The sequence below is a fragment of the Temnothorax longispinosus genome, chromosome 5, assembly GCF_030848805.1.
Source record: "Temnothorax longispinosus isolate EJ_2023e chromosome 5, Tlon_JGU_v1, whole genome shotgun sequence".
Lineage (NCBI taxonomy): Eukaryota > Metazoa > Arthropoda > Insecta > Hymenoptera > Formicidae > Temnothorax > Temnothorax longispinosus.
Window position 1 is genome coordinate 22,514,730 of NC_092362.1, and position 20,898 is coordinate 22,535,627.

Below are 20,898 nucleotides of genomic sequence, written 5' to 3' on the forward strand. Positions count from 1 at the left end.
ATCGCATTGACAGACCAATCACAGGATCGAAGTTCCGCGAAGTCCAGGAAATCATGCTTGTCAACTGCGCGTACGTCGACGCCCGATGCAATTTCCGTACAATCAAACGGCAAACACGGGATTCGTTATACGTTGCTAGCTCCGTCGCAGCCGTACCCTTGTAATTCCATATGCAAATTCTATGCTGCGAGCTCGAGCACGCCGTGCACCAAGAGATCGAATCAATATTGTATCAGGAAGGTCGGATGCTACGTCCAGCAGCCGAATAACTCAGGGCTTTACATACTGCGACGTGGTCGCAGCGCGCGGTGCGCCGAGAAATATACCGAAAAGTAACATTTCATGTTATAAGCAGGAATTTCAAGTTGTCGTGACAAATGATCTCTCGAGTAAAAAGTAAAATTAAACTTCACTTTATCACATCGGTGCAGTGTAGAGACTAATATATTGCTAGCGAAATCCATTAGTCTTTTACCTTACTTTGCCGCGTAATGTTCATTACGCATTCATTGTACGTTTATCATTTAAACGAACTATTAACTGAATAATCTCAAATGCGATATGAGGAGATTTATATGAGAGACGCAAACTCTCTGCGGATGATCCCTTGCAAATTGATGCATCGCTTTTTCGATAAAACAAAGCAATTTTTCTTATATAAAAAAAATTGTTATACGTACAATTTATCAAAAATATTATGTTATATATCAGAAATAGTATTCGCAAGATAAATCAACTCGTGGAATATAGAACAAGATATTTGAGATTGATGTAGATAAATAATAGTAAGCAACATAGGAGTAGCTAAAACACTGGCGACGAGAGGCTTCCGGATTTCCGTGTATATCTAAATATACAACCACGATCTGGACAACTGCGGAATCTGGTCATCCATCTACGTTAGTCGGAATACGAGCCGTGTGAACGTTATGAATTATGTTATTTGATATGACAACGCGATAGGTTAAAGGTCAAATTAGACTGACATTTCAAAATTACGCGCTAGAACCGAAAGCACGACCATTTTTTTGCGCCTGTGCAAAAAACATTTTAGCATTTTACGTAGATAGCGGAAATCACGCTGCAAAACTGCGGGAAATGGCTTCTGCAAAAAAAAAAGAGTCGCTCCGTTGGGGCGCCATCGTTAAAAGTTAAAATACCAAAAGGAACGCGATATGCAAAATTCGTTCGTGTAAAATACGAAATGCTACACTTGCATGGGAAACAGTTGGACAGTTTAAACTTTATGGCGGACAAGCTATATGTACATACATACATGGTAGAGTTTTTTTCAGGACGGTTATTCAATCTTTTCACGCGCGCACACACGAAGCCCCTTGGATCCTAGATTAAGGAAGGTAGACTGCCGGCGTTTAGCAATATCGCACAGCGCCGTAAGTGAACAAATATTCGTGCGCGATGACGAACTTTATTGCACCGAGATGCGCGCGGCGCGGGATTTTTTGCCAGTCAATGCGATTCGCGGGGGAGTTGATAAACAGTCGTTGCTCGCGACCTACGTTACGAACCCATTTTTTGCGCCCATTTAACCTGTCGCGCACACACGGCGATGCATAAAGTCGCCCAGCGTATTTATCGGTTATGCTTTACAATTTATTTTATTTTTTCCGATTATCTTGCCCTTCTTCCTGAATCCATTTCGCAAAAGTTGTTCCTTCGTTAAATGAGGATAATTGCAATGCGGGTGATTATTTTTCCGTTGATACAATCTGCTGATCAAACTAAGAATGAATATTAACGTTTTGTATCTCATATATTGTAAAATACTGCATGTACGTTAATAAACAATCAGGTGTTAACGCACGTACAGCACAGTAACTCGCTTTCTTTTAAATACGATTATGTATGCGCGTATATAACCCTGTTCTCAAACTTGGTTAAAAAATTACGCTTCTGCTGCGAGACTAACAAGCGCGATAACAGAACTCAATTAACCTTCTGTGCTCGCTGTATTTACCAGCGTCGTAGAAAAAACTCATTGCTAAAAGTCCGTGCTCTTATAATGTACGCTTCTCAAGCTTATTTCGCAATCGATCTTTTCTCAAGATTTCTCATTAAAATAAACTTTAGTTTTACTCACGTGAAGTAATTACTTCATTAAACTTTTGCAATTTTTTTACTTCTTTGACGCACACATTACATACATTTCTCGAGCTTATCATAACTCTTCAGTTATATATATATATATATATATATATATATATATATATATATATATTTTTTTTTTACGACAATATATGCTTTTTCATCCCGTGTATTCTCTATTTAACTATATCAATAGATAAAATTTAATATCCGTGCAATACTATCCTATCAGCTCGAAGCTTTCAACTTTAATAAAATTATTGATATAATGGTAACATTAATACTGAAAGCAACTTTTGCTAGAATTTTAAATTAATATAATTAGAATTCTATTAAAAAAACAACGTAAGAAAGCGTGAGTCTAGAAAAGAGATCGATCCGTGTGGGCAATATATAATACACTTAGCGAAGTGTATTCATTTCTGACGTGCGGACGACAGAAACGTGGGCAGAGAGAACGGAAAATCGCCACCCCAATCAATAGCCCGTGATGAACGGTGCAACGGCTATTGGCATAGCTCTGATGGCATATAGACGCTCGATCGGACCCTATGAATTATTCAATGTTAGCCAAGTGGACCTTGGTGTATTTACCTCTAAAACCGAGTCGGGCCCCATACTATCCAGAACACTCACTTGATCTCGTTCCTTGACCCCCAGGCCGATACCAAATGCCACAACTCGATCGCGACGCCCTATTGACCCTGAGTAAGTCAATCCGCACGCATGACTTAACGCCGCCGGCGTTACTGCCCGATAGCATCGCGCGAGGCAAACAAGAACTCGCTCGCTCTACGGGATGTATTGCAAAAGTTTGCCTTGGGGAAGTTTGCCGCAGCATATTGTAATTATAATGCGTGAAATTACGTAATAACTTTCCCGTCTTGTTTGCATAGCAAATATTGTCAACGGCATTATAAATCGTTCAAACATTTGCTACTTTAGCAGGCTGATAAAAAATTGCAATAAAGATTCCATTATTTTGTCGAAAATATATAGGGAAAACGCGCACGCGCGTTTCAACTGGAATAATAAGTAATGTCATTTGATTGTTTAATAAGTAATAACTAATCTCTTTGGAATAATAATAACGCTAAATTCTTTGCATAAGATTACAGATAATAAATGTTGCATTAAATTAATAGATAATAATAAGCTTCTCTTATCGAATAAAATTAAGAGATGACTGTAACATGTATTTTTACATTATTTTTCTCAAATTTTAATTTTAATTTGCGATACAAGAGATGTACAAAAATGCAGCTAATGCTAATTATTGCGTTAACATATACAAATAAATTGAAGCATTATTATTGTTTGTCACTGTATCATAACTCATTAAAATTATTCTGTCAAGTTAGTATACTTTATGTGTATATTATCACATTTCCTTATTAATTGGTGTACCCAGTACTTTACAATGCACGAGATACTGTAATAAATACTTAATCTTATTTATTGTTAGTAACAAGATCGATTTAATAAAAGGACAATTATATTCGCATTGCAAATATTCTTATTTAAAGGTAATTTTTGCAAAACAAATTTAAGAAAAAGGTCAAGTGACAAATCTGGTAATGATCTATAATAATTATTAATTAATTCCTATAAATAAAACAGGCACGACGCTTAGTGACTAAAACTATTTTTGATTAGGTCTCGAGAGTCGAGTAGAGGACGATCGCTTTTATTTGCAAATATTTACGCGATACGTACGTGGCGCATCCCTCTCGGCAAATTTAATTAGCTCGAGCCGTTCGTTACGGCCGATATCGAATTCTCGATGATACAGGGAAAGGAAAAATGTCGATAGTAATCGCAGTCGCAATTCGCGCATGTAATCCGTTTCGTCAATTATCACTGATAAATTGTGTTCGGAACGCATTATTGGTGCCATGCGTTCATTATATGGTCGCCTGCGCATATAAATGTGGAACGTGCAATATGCATCGTACGAGAGAGAGAAAAAGAGAGAAAGAGCGGGGAGGGAGGAGGGAGGGAAGGAGGGAGAATACGAAGAACTAGAAATCGTAATGATACTGACGATATATTCGCTAGGATGCGAGCCGTTTCGGGGTGCGTATTATCTGTTTCAATCTTGCACAATATGAGCTTTTATTCGATTTTTTTAATTATAGTTTGTTATCTTCGAAATATTGCAAGATTAAATCTTTGATCAAACTTTACAATTTAAATAATCTTTCAAAGAAACGTAATCGTTAATCGCATCTTATGGACGATTAATTAGTAAGTCAATTAAGCTTTGCAATAATACACTTAATATTTCATTATCTTTTTGATGGACGTTGTTAAATGGTATTGGTGACATATTTTTTTATAAATATTAGACCGTGTACTTTTCCAAAAATGCTTTAAATATCGTTATCAATTCGATCAAAATTGATTTGATATTTTCCAAATTCGAATTTTTTAAATATTCAGAAAAAGAAAGACATTAATATACGTAAAGTAATTAATGTATTCGGCGCGCCAGATGCGCTCCTACTATATTTTAATCATTCCTGTCTAAATTTCTCCTACCTTTTAATCCCATGCATTCGCAACATTTCGTATTCTACGCGTTTATCCAAGTTCGTAACAAAACGCCCACATTTACGAGAACTTCGAAGATCATTATTAATTATACAAGAAAACAGCTCCGCTGTCGGCGTGACAGTTGCCGATCTAGAATTTCATATTAATTAATACAACAGACGGCGCAGAATGCTCTCATGCGCGTTATTATTAATTTCAGTGCGCGTCGACTTGCTCGTCGCAAACTGTTTCCGCATTATAACTTCGCTCGATGTTGGATTCACGAGAGAAGCGCGCATTATTTTATGATGTACTTAAACATTATGGACTACATCAACAATAATGTACTCTGTATTAAAATGAATACATAATTATTATATATATTTTTTAGAAAGTTGATAATACAAACAATCAGGTTAAAAGTAATTGCTTCAGATTTTAAAACAAGTTAAACTGATGCTATTAACGTAATGGTAATTAATCGCTGACGGAAATGTAACGTGCTTTAATTATATTTATAACTTGATTACGTGTATGCTTCACACAAGCTACATATCAACTGTATATTCATAAAATATTAATATGTACATAATAATATAATATTATTTACTAGCGCGGCCACAAAATTGCTACTCAATATAAATTATATTTGTGCTAAAAAAATATTTCAAAGAGTAACAATCTTTCTTTATCTTGCATCTTCCACCCGGTCGTTCATTCTGCTCCTTACCAATGTGTCGAGCCGCGTTATAAATTTTAAGGAGCTTAATTCCGCGTAATTACCAAAGTTTCTGAGTTGCCTCGCGAGCACGGGAATAACTGCGGGGCGATAGAGAGGAGTGAGGGGGAAAGAAGGAAGAAAGAACGAAGACGAAGAGGGCCCTTGGAAACTTTTTAAAACCGAGCTCTTTAAAACATGCCGACATTTTTCGATCGGTCGTTATTTACTTTTACACGACCCCCGCGACAGCGGTGGCTCACAAGAGAGTTAGAGGGAAAACGGGCGGCCGCTACAAAATCGACGACATTTTGATTTATGAAGCGAAGAGATGGAAATCCCACGCCGGGACACGAGACACTGAGGGGGAGGGTTGCGTCCTGCGAGACTCCCAGACGCCTTTATCCAGCGGCGCCAATTTTTTCGATCTGCATCTCGATCATCATTGTACGCGTCACTCGCTTGTAAGAGAACACTCGCGAGAGTGCTTTCTCATGAGATTTATGACGTCCCGATGCTGCGGAAAAATGGAGACCGAAAATGCGAAAAAGGGAATCGATCGTTTCGAGTATAGTGCGAGTCTACATTTCCCTGGCACCGGCTACACGAGCTGCACGCTATTTTTAAAACTGAATCCGCTTTTGCATTTCGATTATATATAGCATCGAGATGAAATTAAAAACAATTAAAAAAAAGAACGATTTGTTAATTAATTCAATTTGTACCTCAAATTACTCAGAGTGCTGTTGGTTTTTTGCAATTTGACCGTGAAAGTCTTTTAATTTTAATGTCGGTTATCCGTTGCGATTTTAATTCCATTGGGTCAAGCTCGCCGCAACGTCGACCGTAATTCTTACCGCAGCTATTCTGCTACTGACGAGTGATCGAAGCTCCTCCGGTAAGGACCCTCAGCGTTGGCGGTGCAAGGGGTTGACGCGCTATTTCAGGAAGCCATAGTGATTACGCTTCGGTCGCCAATGAGAGCTTATCTCGGCGGCGATGGCGGGCGGCGCGGCGGCGGCTTCTAAAGGAGACGCCTGTGTTCCACGTATACCTTTAGTAGCCACCGCTAACAGCCCTTTCACCCCCTTGACCCGTCCCTTGGCTAAACTTACGCCAGGCTCGGAGTAAGTTATTACATCGTGAAAATAAGGGGAAAATTGGAAAGCGGTTTAGCCGTGAAAACGATGTCAATTACCGCCGGTGTCGGCGATACCGGTCTGGGGCAGGGAAATGGTGTCTCGCGGCTTGCACCTCCCGCGCGAGGAAACCGCTTTTACGACACCGGCATGTACAAAAGATGGATGCGATCAAGGCACGGCTATGACAGAAAATTTCTCGACGATAATTTTCCAACGATGTTACCGGGAAAAATTGTAATTACCAGGCAGAGACGAAGATAAGGGGAGAAATTAATTTATTGCGTTAGAGCGGAAGCGACGGAATGCAATCTGATGAGACATAACGAGGAGAGTAATTCGTTGTACCCCGGTTGGCGGAAATTTGTACCGTTGCCTTTCGGAGGTGAGTGATAGCCGTCATGATGCGGTGATAAAGTTTGAGGGTTGGACATGAATAGACGATGGAGGGTTTGTGCTTATCGAGTTAGTACCGCAAAATTTTTGACGTCGCAATCTCGTTTCTTAAATCTTCTCGCGCTTGAATACGGGTGTATGTGTGTATAAAACTATTATAATATCCCCTAACTTGATATAAATCTCAAATTTAGTTGACATAATAAGAAAATTATTTTATAATTTCGTTCGTTATTATTCACGTTGATATACGTTGATATACGCGAAAAACAATCCTGACATGTTTTTTAAATGATTGAAACACTAATTTGATAATATACTTTCTCTATTTTGGGTGCATAGATATCGTCGGCAAAGTCCTTAATTCGCCAAGTTATATTCGCATTTTACTTCTTGTAATCACGGCTATCAATAATGTACAATGGCGTCAAGTCGTGGCCATCTATATTTCGGAGCCTCGCGCAGTCATAACGGAGCGTGTTTACGCGGACTAATAAATTTCGCGAGTTACCGAAACTCCCTTCGAACTTTATGATAAAGCGTCGACGTCACCTACCGGTGGGTGTACATGGAGTTCTTGCCGCCTCGACAAGGTCTTCGCGACTTCCGGGCGGCGCCTCCAGCATTGTCGCGCTGCCGGAAAATTTCTTTACGCACAGCAGGCTTAACGCTGAAAAAAAACCACAAGTAGTGCATTACACATACAACTTTTAATTTTAAATTGAATAAATCTACTTGTAATTATGCTCTAAGTAGCAAGTTTATTTCTCTGTGCAACATAGCGAACTTTTAAAAACTGTAAATTACATTCGTTTATATTGATGACTTAATACATACTTTAGCTTTTCTCATATAAGATGATTATGTATCAAGCTTACAATTAGATAAATATATAATGTCGTTTATCTCTTTCTATTATTTGACGAGACAAAATTGCAAAGTAAATTTAATCGGACTAAAATGACTTTTGAATTAGGGATGTTAATCGCGAAAAGAGTTCGCGAGTAAACTTGAAAGAATTAAATGACCTCGTCGATATAACTGCGGTATAATTAGGGCACACTGCAGAGGTTGCTTAGCATTTTCAAGCGATGTACTCTGCTCGGCATTCGATAGCTCTTTCCTAGGAAATTGGAGATGCCACCATACATATTTATAGGCAGAGTCCTTTGGGAATTTGGCAAGCTATTGGAGTAGTGCTCTAATCATCTCAGGATAAAAAAAGGATCAAAAGTGCCTGATATAGCTTTCAGTGTGCGCACATTCTGTGATAAAATTACTTTGTAATATTAAAAAAAATATATTTAATCAATATAGATCAACCATTTTATTTTGTGAAAAAAATCGTGTGTCATAAGATCTCTTTGCGAATGCACGGGATGGCATTAATGTTTTCTCGATAGTATTGCTTTTTATTTTTTATTTAATTCCATAGAGTTCGAAGATTTTTCTACTATCGCAACACTGCTAACAAAAACAATACACATGCCATTTTATCGGATATAGAATGTCAGTATTTGCAATCTACTTCCTTCAATAAATAAATACCTATGTATAAAAACTTTATTCTACTTATATTTTCAAGAGTTTTTACTAAACAATTAAATATTTTATTTTCTCGATAAAAAGTCACAACTGTATGAATTTTTTCTGAAAACTGAAATATCTCTTTCTAAGTTAAAGTTTCAAATATTAACAATGTATCAGAATTTGTTCAAATTTTTAGCAAGAAATATTTGTTAAAACATTTTTATTTGTTGAAATGGAAGTTCACAAGAAGCGAAATTTATCAAAACTTGAAAAATTAAAGTTTCGATGAACAGTCGAGTTATCGCCGCTTTTTCTATTCTTTATCCGTCATCTGGCTCACCATGTGATAGGTACGTGAGATGAAAGTCGAATACTTATACAACGTCGCACATATTCAAGAAGATTGAGGTCGTACAAAATTTTATTTATTAGAGCTCATTTATTCTTCATCACTTCTCAGCAATTCTTCGCGTGCAATGGCCGTCGATCAAAAATGCGATTTTTCTATTAAAGAAACAAAAATGCAATCCACGTTATTCGAAACTAGGTCGAAACAAGAATTGAGAACGCATATACCATAGTAAACTACCAGCGCGATTTATAAAGTACATACAATAGCATTGTTAAATTTATAGACAGAATAATCCGCTTTCATAAAAAAAATTAAAACTTTTATTACATTTACAAGTAATTAATTTTACATTTATAACTTTGTATTATTGTTTAAAATATAATAAATAACAACGTATAAAAGATATTTGATTTGCGAAATAAATATGTATAATTGTGAGAGAATTTTAGAGAAAAAATAACTCGAGGTTTAAATTCGGCAATAGTTCCTATATAATCCGCGGATCACCGCGTTATGCGTAACATGGATATTTCGCAAATTCTAAACTGACTTCTAACCACATCGATTCAAATGATTATATAAATAAAATTACAGCCCGAACTAATTTATTGACTTACCCCGCTTCACGTCCCGCCACGTGTTCGTAATTTCGCCGAATCTGCCCAGTCCGTTTGGTGTCCGTCCATATATTCCTCTCACATCGTTCAGATGTTCGGTTTTTCTCGACCCTGCAACAATAAATAACAACTGTTAATTCTTGTTAATAATGTTCTATCTTCTATTGTTTGTATAATATTTGAATTAAAAGTTTATAAGATATTTGTTAATTAACTCGGAAGAGATATTTTCCCTCAAATAAAACAGCGAGTTATAATTGAGCATTGTACGAACGCGAAACGAAAACTGTTCATACAGTTGAATCTAGAATTTGCAAAATTTTTTCTACGCGAATTGCCGCCAACGATTAAACACAGAGTCACTGAATTGTCGTGGAGCTAGGAGCATTTCACGCGTGAAACTTCGCGGGTGAATGCGTCGCGAAATAATACATTTGCGGCGGAGCGCGTGACACGGCCAGTCTCGGTCGTGGGTGACTTTTTTCCACCGTGTCGAAGCTCGCATTTTGTTACCGCGAGATCTACGGAGATTACATTCGCGTCCGCATAGCAACTAAACGCGGCGCAATTTGACGCGTTGCACATGCAACAAATGCATAATGCGGCAGAGACCTGCATATATGCATGAAGTCACGAAATGTATGTGTATATGTACACGTACCGCGATGTACGCGTGTCCCGGAATACAAGAGGGTAAACACGAGCGAGGCGTGCAAACAAACCGCGCGCCACAAAACGCCGGAATCGCTTTGGAATATTAGAACGTTGTAACTTAAGTTTTATTGGCCCCGCCGCTGCAACGGTAATGGTAAAATAAAAGATGCACCGCAACTACCAATTCTACGGCGGCACACTTATTGTTGGTTTCCCTCTTCTATACTGCATTCTCTTTGTTACATTCAATAGTAGATTCTACGCCAAATGTGCAGAAATATTAAGTGTATAATATGCACATAGCATATCACACTTTTATTTAAAAGGAAAAAAAAGAGGAAGTTATGATTTATTTTAGTTACGATCCTCCTCGCCGCTAATAATTGCTCCAATTACTACCCTTGTAAATCAATCCGCTTTATTATATTCTCGTAATTATTTCGAGAGTACTCGACATCGCTCGTCGCGTTGTGTAGCAGGCGAGCATGACTTTTACACGGAGCGTTCTCTGCCGCGACACCAATAAAATCCGACCGACAGTCGAAAGTACTTTACGCGATTGTCAAGCGCGAGTTAACGCACGCGGGAATAACGTGTCGGTGGGCGAAATTGGTCGTAAATTCTACAGTCCAGGAATCTTTTATCTCTTAATGTAGCTCCCCCATGTCGTTTTATGCGATACCTGCTACCATTACAAGATAAGGGATGCCGCCTAACTTCCCTTTTTAGTCTCCGCTTTTTCATCTCGTTTTTCGGTGCGCCCGCCCTACGGTTGATTTCTTTAAGCGTGTATCTATCTCTCAACGTGAATACTTTTCTCATATAATTTTCACCATTCGTCCGCAGGAAGTATAGCAACATATTATGTATTTGTATATATGTTATCGAGATCGAAATTAAGGATTCGAGAATGAGTGTTGTTAGGGTTAATATAGCAAGAATAAATAAGTGTATTAATATGTATTTTTGTGTACCCGCTTCTTTATCCAGGAGCTACAAAATTTTTAAACAAACTTTAAAATGTACTTGACCTTTTGCAGTTTTATATTAAATTCTAGTAAAACATTTTCTTAAATAATATTATAACCTTATATTTTGTAATGCTGTATAGATTGTTTTAAACTTTTATGTAATTATCAGTTTCTTATTTTTTACTAAAATATGATTTTTTTCGGCTATATAAAAAAATCTCTCTTTTTCGCTTTAAGCCTTTATACTTTTTTCCTATTTATGATTCTAAAATAAAGTTTAGTTTAGGTGTTTTGATTTAAGAAAAAGGAAGTAAAATATAATAATGCTTGCCTAAGATATGAACAGCTAGGTGTACTCCGGATTTCTCAAACCCAGAGTAAATAAAAAATAAAAATAAAAATAGTAATCTAATGTTAATAAAAAGATATAGAAGTTATAATCGAAAAATTTACATTTCAGGCTTGCCCGTTTACTTGACCTAAATCCATTAGATTTTTATCTCTAGAGATACTTAAAAGCCCTAATTTATACAACTAAAATTACAAATGAAGAGAAGTGTCACCAACGCATCGTAGATGCCTGCGAAATCTGCAATCTACATGGGATCTGCGACAGTCTATGATCCGATGTGTCCATGCGTGCATTGGAGTAGGTGGAGGATATTACAACGACATTTGTTATGAATTATAAGTAGATAAACAATTAAAATGAAGATATATTACATTGATCATGTTTCATTGCAGATGTATTCTCTGTCAGTTTTTGTCGATAATATAATCTTTCGATTATAACTCATAAACTAGCAGGCCGCTAGGCCCGGACATATGTATATATATATTTCCGGACATATGTGTATATATAACATTTTTTCTTGTTTATGTGTGGAGAATTCACCCCCAAAGTTTGTACAAGTATTTCTGAATCATCCTGTATATAGAAATATTTTGTTGGCGATTGTGGCGCACAAAGAGAAGTGCGCTGCTGTCCAAGAATTGAGTTCTGACCAAAAATCGTCGGTCTTTATTCGATCGCCTCTCAGAAGATAATAACAACCCACCGAGAGTATTTTGCTTCGAGAATCTCTCTATATTTGAGAGATCAAAACATGTCACTAATGACGTAATGATGAAAGCAGGAATATCTCCGTCCACTCACCAACCCGCTGCGTGGCAGATTAACGGCCAAACACTCCCTCAACCCTCGCCGCCCATCTGTTCTACAATTTCATATAATCCATCTGGGGTCGTTTTTTATCCCACTTTATAATTACTTATTTTATATTGAGAAGAGGATTTTTCGACGTATAAATAAAGGATTTTTAATATATAAACATTTTTATTGAAATAAAAAGTAAAAAGAAGTATAAATATTGCTAATAATGCTTGCTAATTGCTGAAAATAACTACTCGGAATCATTATCTTCGATAAAACAAAAAATATCACTATTTTTAAGTGCATGGGGTCAGAAAAGACCCTAGGTGGCGAGGATTAAGGGAGGCCTAATTCCAACAGTGGACTCGATGGGCTGTAATGAATGATCATAAATATATATATATGTAGATCCAGAGGTATGTTCCGGGACTGTTTACGTTTTTTGAAATGTACAGTCCTGGAATATAACGCATATATATGTAATCAGATTCAAAAAACTGTCCCGAAAATTGCCGTAGGACATGAATTTTTTCCAGGACAGTCCTGGAAACTGCCAAATGTCCCGGAATATACCGATATCAAAAATAAAAGTCCCGGAACATACTTCCGGACCTACATATATATATGTATGTGTATATATATTTATGTACATATATATATCTGTTAAATCATATCGTGACGTAATTATATGCATGATTTCCCATTGGCACTGAGTGAATATAACCGGATATGACAGATAGACTGTAGGGACGTTCAAAGAGAATGTAGATATTAACATCTAAATCCCCGTTACATTTCCAGCTCCTGCAGAAGTAATTTCAGATGTCAGTCATAATGACAGAAATAGTAATGAGAAAATAGAAGTTAAGAGAATTTCTAAAAGAAGTTAAATGAGATACTAAGAAGTAAATGTAAAATAAGAAATAACTGCAATAAAGAATATAAATTATCGGATAAAGATGTAATTAGTATTCATTAAAAATGTATTTAAGTTTTATTAAATATAGCCAATAATATAATACCTAAATGTATTTAGGTATTTATGATATAATAATATTAGATATATTATTGGTACGTTTTAACGCAAGTAGTAAAAGGTATATAAAATATAAAAAAGCTAGTAAAGATGTTATGAGATCTCCAATGTCAGTCATGATGATAGAAATTAGAAAATTGAAGTAAGAGAATTTGTAAAAGAAATTAAATAAGATATTTTTAGAAGTAAATGTAAAATAAAAAATAATTACAATAAAGAGTATAAATTACGATAAAATTATCCCATGTAATTAGTATTTTTTAAAGATGTATCTAGATTTTATTATTAAATAATGTACTAAAGATATAATTATATAATATCTGAATGTAATTATATTATATCATATTATTAGTACGTTTTAACGCAGGTGGTAGAAGATATAAAATACAAAGAAGCTAGTAAAGATGTTACGAAGTCTCCGATAAGCGCGGAAATTGGCACGGAGAAAATCGATTGGTATTGCGGAGAAAAGGAAAGAAGAATGCTGGACCAGGTTGTACCGCGGTAGAAACTACATATCTCCGTCATGTTACTCTTTTCTCTTCAAAACGTTTTGTTTCGTTGCATCTCTTTTTATCCAACGTGTCGAATCGACGCATTTATCTGAACTTTGCCAGATACGCATATTCCTGAAAGATGCGGTACAAGAAAAAGGAGGAGCTTGTGACCCGGGTTACCGGTGTGAATATAAAGCAACCGAAGGATCATAACCAGCCGTTTCTTAACCACACGTTTTTTTCTTCTTCGTCTATTGTTAGAATTGTAAAAAACGCAACAAGTTTGCATGACGACTGGTATTGTCAGTGAATTTCCAAAACGCGGATGAAATTTGGGCAATATGAAGAAGATGTAAACCATCACGTATACTAAAGAAAAACGTCTTTTGTTCTTACAAGAAGACGAATCTACATTTGTTTAAATTTGCAGAAGAGAAAAGAACTCACGAATAAGAGACAAATAATTACGTGGCTAATTAGAAATGCACTTTGTATATTTTCAGTAGCGTATAAATAATCAAAGTACACAGTTAATATAAAGATGCTGTAAAAAAATGAGAAAAGCTATGACTAATTAATATCAATTGTAGAAGAGTAAGAATTTTAGAAAATTAAAGTAATATATTAAACAAGTATGAGCTAATTGATAATAATCGCTTTTAAACATTTAAAAATTTTAATGTCACTCGAAATTTTGTCTCAAAATTATATGATATTAAATAAAAATGTATATTTTTATACTTTATTCCATCCAGTATTTTCTTCATCGTTTCATAATAATAATACGTAATTATAAAATATAATGAAAAGTATTTACTCAATTATTATTTATTACTTTAAAATTTCATGATATCAATGCATGAAAAGATATTTAGAGATAAAATATTTTTCCGCAATATTCTCCATCGAGAGGTAATGAACCGTTTGACAAGTGGCGCAGTCTTTAAGGAGCGCCCAAAGTATCACTCAAAGATAATTTCACAAAGACAGGACACCCGCTTGATGCTGCTGATATACATAGTGCATCTTGGAAAGTAATTAATCATAGACCCTTAAGTTTGTTGATTGGGGACAATTAAGAGAGTTCTTGGGAAATTAAAATATAGCTTAGCGACATTTCAAAACTGTTAGGAAAGAACAATTATTCAAAGTTGAGAATGAAGGTTTGATAATAGACTTAAAGCAAAGAAGTTATTAAATGCATATAAGTCTTACTTCATTAAGTAATATCTTTTGTTTGTATTTTAATCTATGTAAAATTTGATAAAAATATTTTTTTAAAAATTATTATAACTGTGGCAATTTTAAAAATACTGTATTACAATAATTGAGCACATAATGTAGCACAAATAGCTCTCTGAAAATTGCAATTTATCAATATTTTATTTATCGCAATAACCGAGTTGGCTGGAACTTTGCAACGATACTAAGGTTTATCTCACAGTAGCAACCAAATTTATGGACATTCTGTGTTATATTACAAACATTTATGTAGTAGATATCACTTTATCTTACTCCCATTCTCGTATCAGCCCCTTCAGTAAAGGGTTCTCATCCTTAGTCCTCGTGTATCATTCAACCAAATCACTGGTCATAATTTAGGAAACAGAACGCTCTTTTGTCTAACATTTCGCTTGTACACATTACCCGTGCTAGTAGTCAATCTGTTGTATAAGCCCGACAATCACGTAACACGCATGATGTTCGTGCTTTTAAGGGATACGAGCAAGAAATAAAAATTTGTTTAAGTTACTAGAATATAGAACTAATACGTTATTGTGTATACATATATATTAGGAATTATTTTGCTGTTTTGTTATTACACTATCGTAAAAAATTATATATACTTCACATAAAACACAATTAAAATATTAAAGGAATTATAAAAGTAACTATAAAAGAAGTAAAATTTACGTAATCTAACGTAAAGAATGTATGCCGTTCTATCAACAAGTAAGAGACGATATTAGATTTCGTGATAAATGTTGCTGGAAATTATACATTAAACGTAGTTCAAATTCATTACATAGCCTTGCACTTAGCTGGAAAGGCTGTAATTTGCATATTTCTCTCAGTAAGATTATTCGTCTCATCACTGAATACGTCGCACAGTTAGTTGAGCACAAGACAATGTCACAATCAGAATTTACATTTTATTGCAAGCATCACAACGTGACGTCATCCAAATGTTACTTTAATTTTTATACCGCTCCCCGGTAGCAAATATACTTCATTCACTATTTATGTTTACTCCTTTGCATCAAGTCTGATATGTTTCGCACCGAGATTTAATTCGACTAAGAGAAACGCGATCCTACGGTTGAAACGGACCACAACGGAATTACCATAGCCAGGCAAACTTGGCGGAAAGTTCCTAGTAGAAAGCAATAACCGACCGTCCTGTGAGAACGTTGCGATGCCTCCGCAGATATATTCATTTGGACTCACAGTGCGGCAATGTTCCCCCTTTTAGAGATTCACTTAATTAACCGCGAGAACAAAAGGAGACGAAAAAAAGCTCATAAACTACGTTGTTGAAATTTCCTATCTTTTACAGAAACATGAAAAAAATTTTAAATATAATTATTTTTCTTATATATAGGCTAAAATTTTTTGAATATTGTTTAAAATCACGTTTTTGACAATATATATGTCAAGATTATTAAGATCGATGAGATCACTAATATGCATTTTTACCTTTATTTTAAAAAATAAATAAATAAATGTGTCTGTCTTCAACACAAAGCAGATAACGATTCCCTAATCATCCCTAATCATAAGAAACGATATAATATTCGGTTTTCTTTAATCATTTTCGTTTATTGTCGTTTATACTCATAATCAATTTCACTTGCTAGCCAACAGACAGTAGCAAATAACAGACTAGTTTTATACGCCAACCACGTCTCATATTCCCTGGGCTATCACTTTTTTAAGCCATCTGATAGTAGATAGATCTCTTCGACGATGTCCGAAAGCCTCGAAGGCTTCTCCCTCGATGTAACTGGACACCGACTGAAGAAATGTGCGTTGAGGGGTAGCAGCACTAGCAGCAATGGAATTGATGCATCCGATGGATCGATCACCATGACCGTATTACATCTTTTCTGAATCTTGTATCACTGTTATTTTGTTACCGAATGGCAGAATGAATAACTTTATACTGGTATCCTAAAGATGTGACGGTTATGCTCTTGTAATGTGACAGTTTACTATTACTAAAAAAATTATGAATATCTCCCGGTAGCTGTTAAAGAGACATTATCTTCAACTAATGTAATTTCAGAAATAAATGAGAATATTGCTGCGGAAGTCTAAAATTAGAGAAATGTCTTTACTCGATATATACAGGGAGAATATTGGTTGCGCTTGTTTTAAAATAGAACTTGTCCCGTTACAGATTCAATACACTTCCATCTGGATTTTACTATATCCACAATCCTCACGACAAAATCTCGGTAGATAGGTATACTTTTCCCTAATGAAAAGATAATAATGATCTCGAGAAAGATTACAGCGCACCATGACAATATGACGAGTTGTTTTAAAATAAAATATTATATTAAATCTATCTTTTTTTAAGTAATTAAAGTATACTATGTTCTCCATTATTTTAGAAAAAAAAAGTTTCTTTTATCGTGAGTATTTGATCTTAGAGACGTAAATTGACCTGATCTTCGATTAAGCACGAATCGTAATTAATTATGTAACAGTATTTCCAGCGGATGTACAATGTTTCGCGAAATCTTCTTAGCAGCAAAGACATTTCCTGCATCTTTGATGCAAACGTCTGGCTTTGCGTAAGCCGCTTAGAATTTGTTGCGCGTGCATGTGCCCGCTTCTGATATACGCGCACACGCACCCGAAGCGTATAGCGACACGAGATACGGATTTGAACAAATACGGCAGTGGTAACTCTGATATATCGGTGGATTAGGAATTCAGCGGCGCCATTGGAATAGGATTTCTGGAAGGGATTCCTTTTCCCCGTAATAAAATCCCTCAGCAAGGAAATTTTGCCGTCGTAAAACTCGTGCAATCCAAGAGATGGGCCCGCCACAATGACGAACTTCTAACTGCGTCTTACATTCAGGAAAACCACTCCGCTGTTACGAGAATTTTTTTATGGTAAACCGTTACCCCACTTTATGTAGCCACGTTAGTACTGTCGCGCAGTAACTGCAATAATGATCTAGAGATGGGATTTTACGAGAACTCTTCCAGATTACTTCAAGAGAATATTCGGTTACGAGAAATTGCTATTTCTCGAGCTATTTTTTTTTATACAATAAGAATGTAATTCAACTTTTCACTAATAAAGTCGCGATCAAAATACGAAGATAACAAAGCAGAAAGCATATTAAGTAAATTAAGTAATTACTAAACTACAATAAATGATTATAACATAAAAATTTATATTTAATAATGTTACACCTGTAGTCTAGTTTAATGTAATAAAACATTAAGAAACATAATAATAAATTTCTTTTGCCAGTTTAGAATAACAATTAAAGTAACTTTTAAATCGACTGTGACTGGAAATATATAACGTCTTTTCGATATGAACATTGAAAAACTGTGAGCCAACTTGGTTTGTCGGATTCACACAGCACTTTTTCGGATCAATCATCGAGACATTATTAATTTCGACCATGGTTTTGGTCAGTTGATGTAATTTCTAAATTAAATAGTTTTATTTTTATTGCGAAAAATATGAATCCGACAAACCAAGTTGGCTCACAGTTTTTCCAATGTTCATATCAAAAAGACGTTATATATTGCCAGTCAGTCAATTTAAAAATTACTTTAATTATTAAGAAACATGTTAAAATAGAAGATGTTTGTTATATTTCTTTTTTAGAATATGTTGCGCTCCTAGACCAGGTATTCGAAGTTTTGGACAAGAAAGTAGGTATCTGAGATTTACAGCGTCTTTTGTCCACCTGATAAACGGTGCTGGATTCTCGCGAGATTCTCACAATAATGGAGTACGCGCATTGTGGCGAGCACAATGACCATCTCGTCTGGACATCTCAAAAACGTGTCTTTGGCAGTTCAACAGAATTTGTGAATAGGCATTTTTGATATCAAAAAAAATATTGTTAAATAATACAGTAGTACACATCCATGTTTCAGGAGTACATATTATATTTATAATGTGTTACAGCATGAAATTGTACTAGTTTGTTAATGTACGTGCACATTTATCGAACAGACCTAATTATTATTCAAGAATATTTGTAAGTTTAAGATTAAATTTCGTAAATTTAATAACTTATATATATATATACTAATAAAGATTATCTTGTAAGTTAATAATCGCGATTATAATAATAATTTGTCAAATTTTTAATAAGGCTTCAACATCGTAAATAAGTAGAATAGTAAAATATTGACTAAAATAGTAAAAGATTGACTAAATTATTTTAATTGTGAGAATTTACGAGAATTTACGATGTAATAATATCTAGGATATCTGTAATATCTGTCTTATATGTAGGTGACATAAAGTCATCTTTTCGTCCTGCGGTTTCCGTCCCTTGTTCCTTATATATGATCCTATAAACACGAGAGGATTTTGAGATAAATCGACTTAGCATCAACGCTCTGTAGATATTGCGATTACTATTTACACATAATAAATGACATGTTTTTTTTCCAACCATTACATAATTTTAGTTACATATAAAAATTGTTTAAAAGAATATTTACCATTTATAAACGATTCGGTTTAATTTTTCGGCCCAGCTTGATATTATTGCCAATTTCATGATACAATCAAAAAGATATATGTATATGTAAACCATTTCGAAATTATTTACTTCGTAAAAATTGAACATGAAAAAGAATATGAATTAGGACTTTGATATTGTTTGAATTTTCTGATGTAACAAGACTTATAAATGTATAACAATGTGTCGCAAATATCACAGGAATGTTAGAGAAAATACGTTAACTTCACTCAGATCTCAAAAACACATTTTTACCTTGCCATTTCAGCTTCAAGAAATTTCTGTTGAAAATATATTTCCGTCCCAGTGGCATGCCAACAAAAATCATCATAGACGAATGCGATTGTATCTGATGCGTCGCAATTGCTGGTGTTTGTAAATGTCAGAAAAGTAGTGGCAGTCAGAAGTTTTCTGAGCGGAAACTTTTCGTTTGGGGGAAATACTTTAGGAAAGTTTGATGTAGAGCAACGAGAGAATGCATCAGTGGAAGTGTTACAGAATTTATGAGGTCTTGACAATGCGACTTGATGCTATCGTCGCAAAAGACCTTTCTCGTAACCTCACTCCACTTTTTCCAGACTTTCGCGCGCCGTTTCTTCTCCCTGCATAACGATGATGCTGGAAAAATCGTCCGCAATTGGCAGAAGATCGATCATAATAGGCGAGGCTAAAGCACTACCCCTGGGAAATTACAGAAATTCCTGACAGCAAAAATTGAATTCGACTCCGTCTCTGATGAGCATTGGATTTATGTAAAAAAAATCGACAGCGATACCACGAAGAATTCCTGCGGGATAGTGGACGTTCCTGATGTAATATACCCGATCGATCGGGAATCGAGTTAGTATCGAATTTACGTTAAGTCCACAAGTGCACTACATCCTAGATTGTTACTATTACTGTTCTATTCGCAGCGGCAAACAAAGAAATAGTATATGAGTAAAAAAAAAAACAAATTACATATAAATGTCGCCATCAAAATAATATCGATAACACAGTTATACATCGCAACAATTGTTATTAACGATATCTGCGGTTCCGATACCTGCGGTTTTAAATTTTGTAATTACTTTATCGCCAATTCCAATACCCGAATTTATTTATGCCACGGTGAAACCGCATGACTTTTAACATTCTTTGTTCAACGCGTTTGTCAATGCTCGAGATCACGATGCGTATATGTTAAATAAAATAATTTCCTACATACTTAATATTCGGTTTTTATACTATTTTTTATATAGTTTTGAGGACATTGAAATCAAAGATTATTATATAAAAGTTAAATTATTAAAGCATAAATGCATAAGTGATAAAGAAATAAATAATAAAATAATAGTGTAAACAATACAAGGTGAATGTACAATTCTCAGTTATATTATGTTAATAAATAGAAATGATGTCACTACATATTTAATAAAACTATCTTCGATCGTTTAATTCTATCGTTTTAATTTAAAATTTA

At 35.1% G+C, this 20,898-nt stretch overlaps 1 protein-coding gene across 1 annotated transcript in view; it reads right to left on the minus strand.

Annotated features, from left to right (window-relative positions):
* The window catches only part of LOC139812753 (uncharacterized), a 128,598-nt gene that overhangs the window by 24,122 nt on the left and 83,578 nt on the right, over positions 1–20,898 (minus strand). Inside the window, exons 3-4 of the mRNA XM_071777832.1 lie at positions 9,394–9,504; positions 7,451–7,564 (exon numbers count right to left, since the gene is read on the minus strand). Of these exons, the coding sequence (XP_071633933.1) occupies positions 7,451–7,520 (70 nt within the window). The 5' untranslated portion in view covers positions 7,521–7,564; positions 9,394–9,504. The remainder of the gene's footprint in view (positions 1–7,450; positions 7,565–9,393; positions 9,505–20,898) is intronic.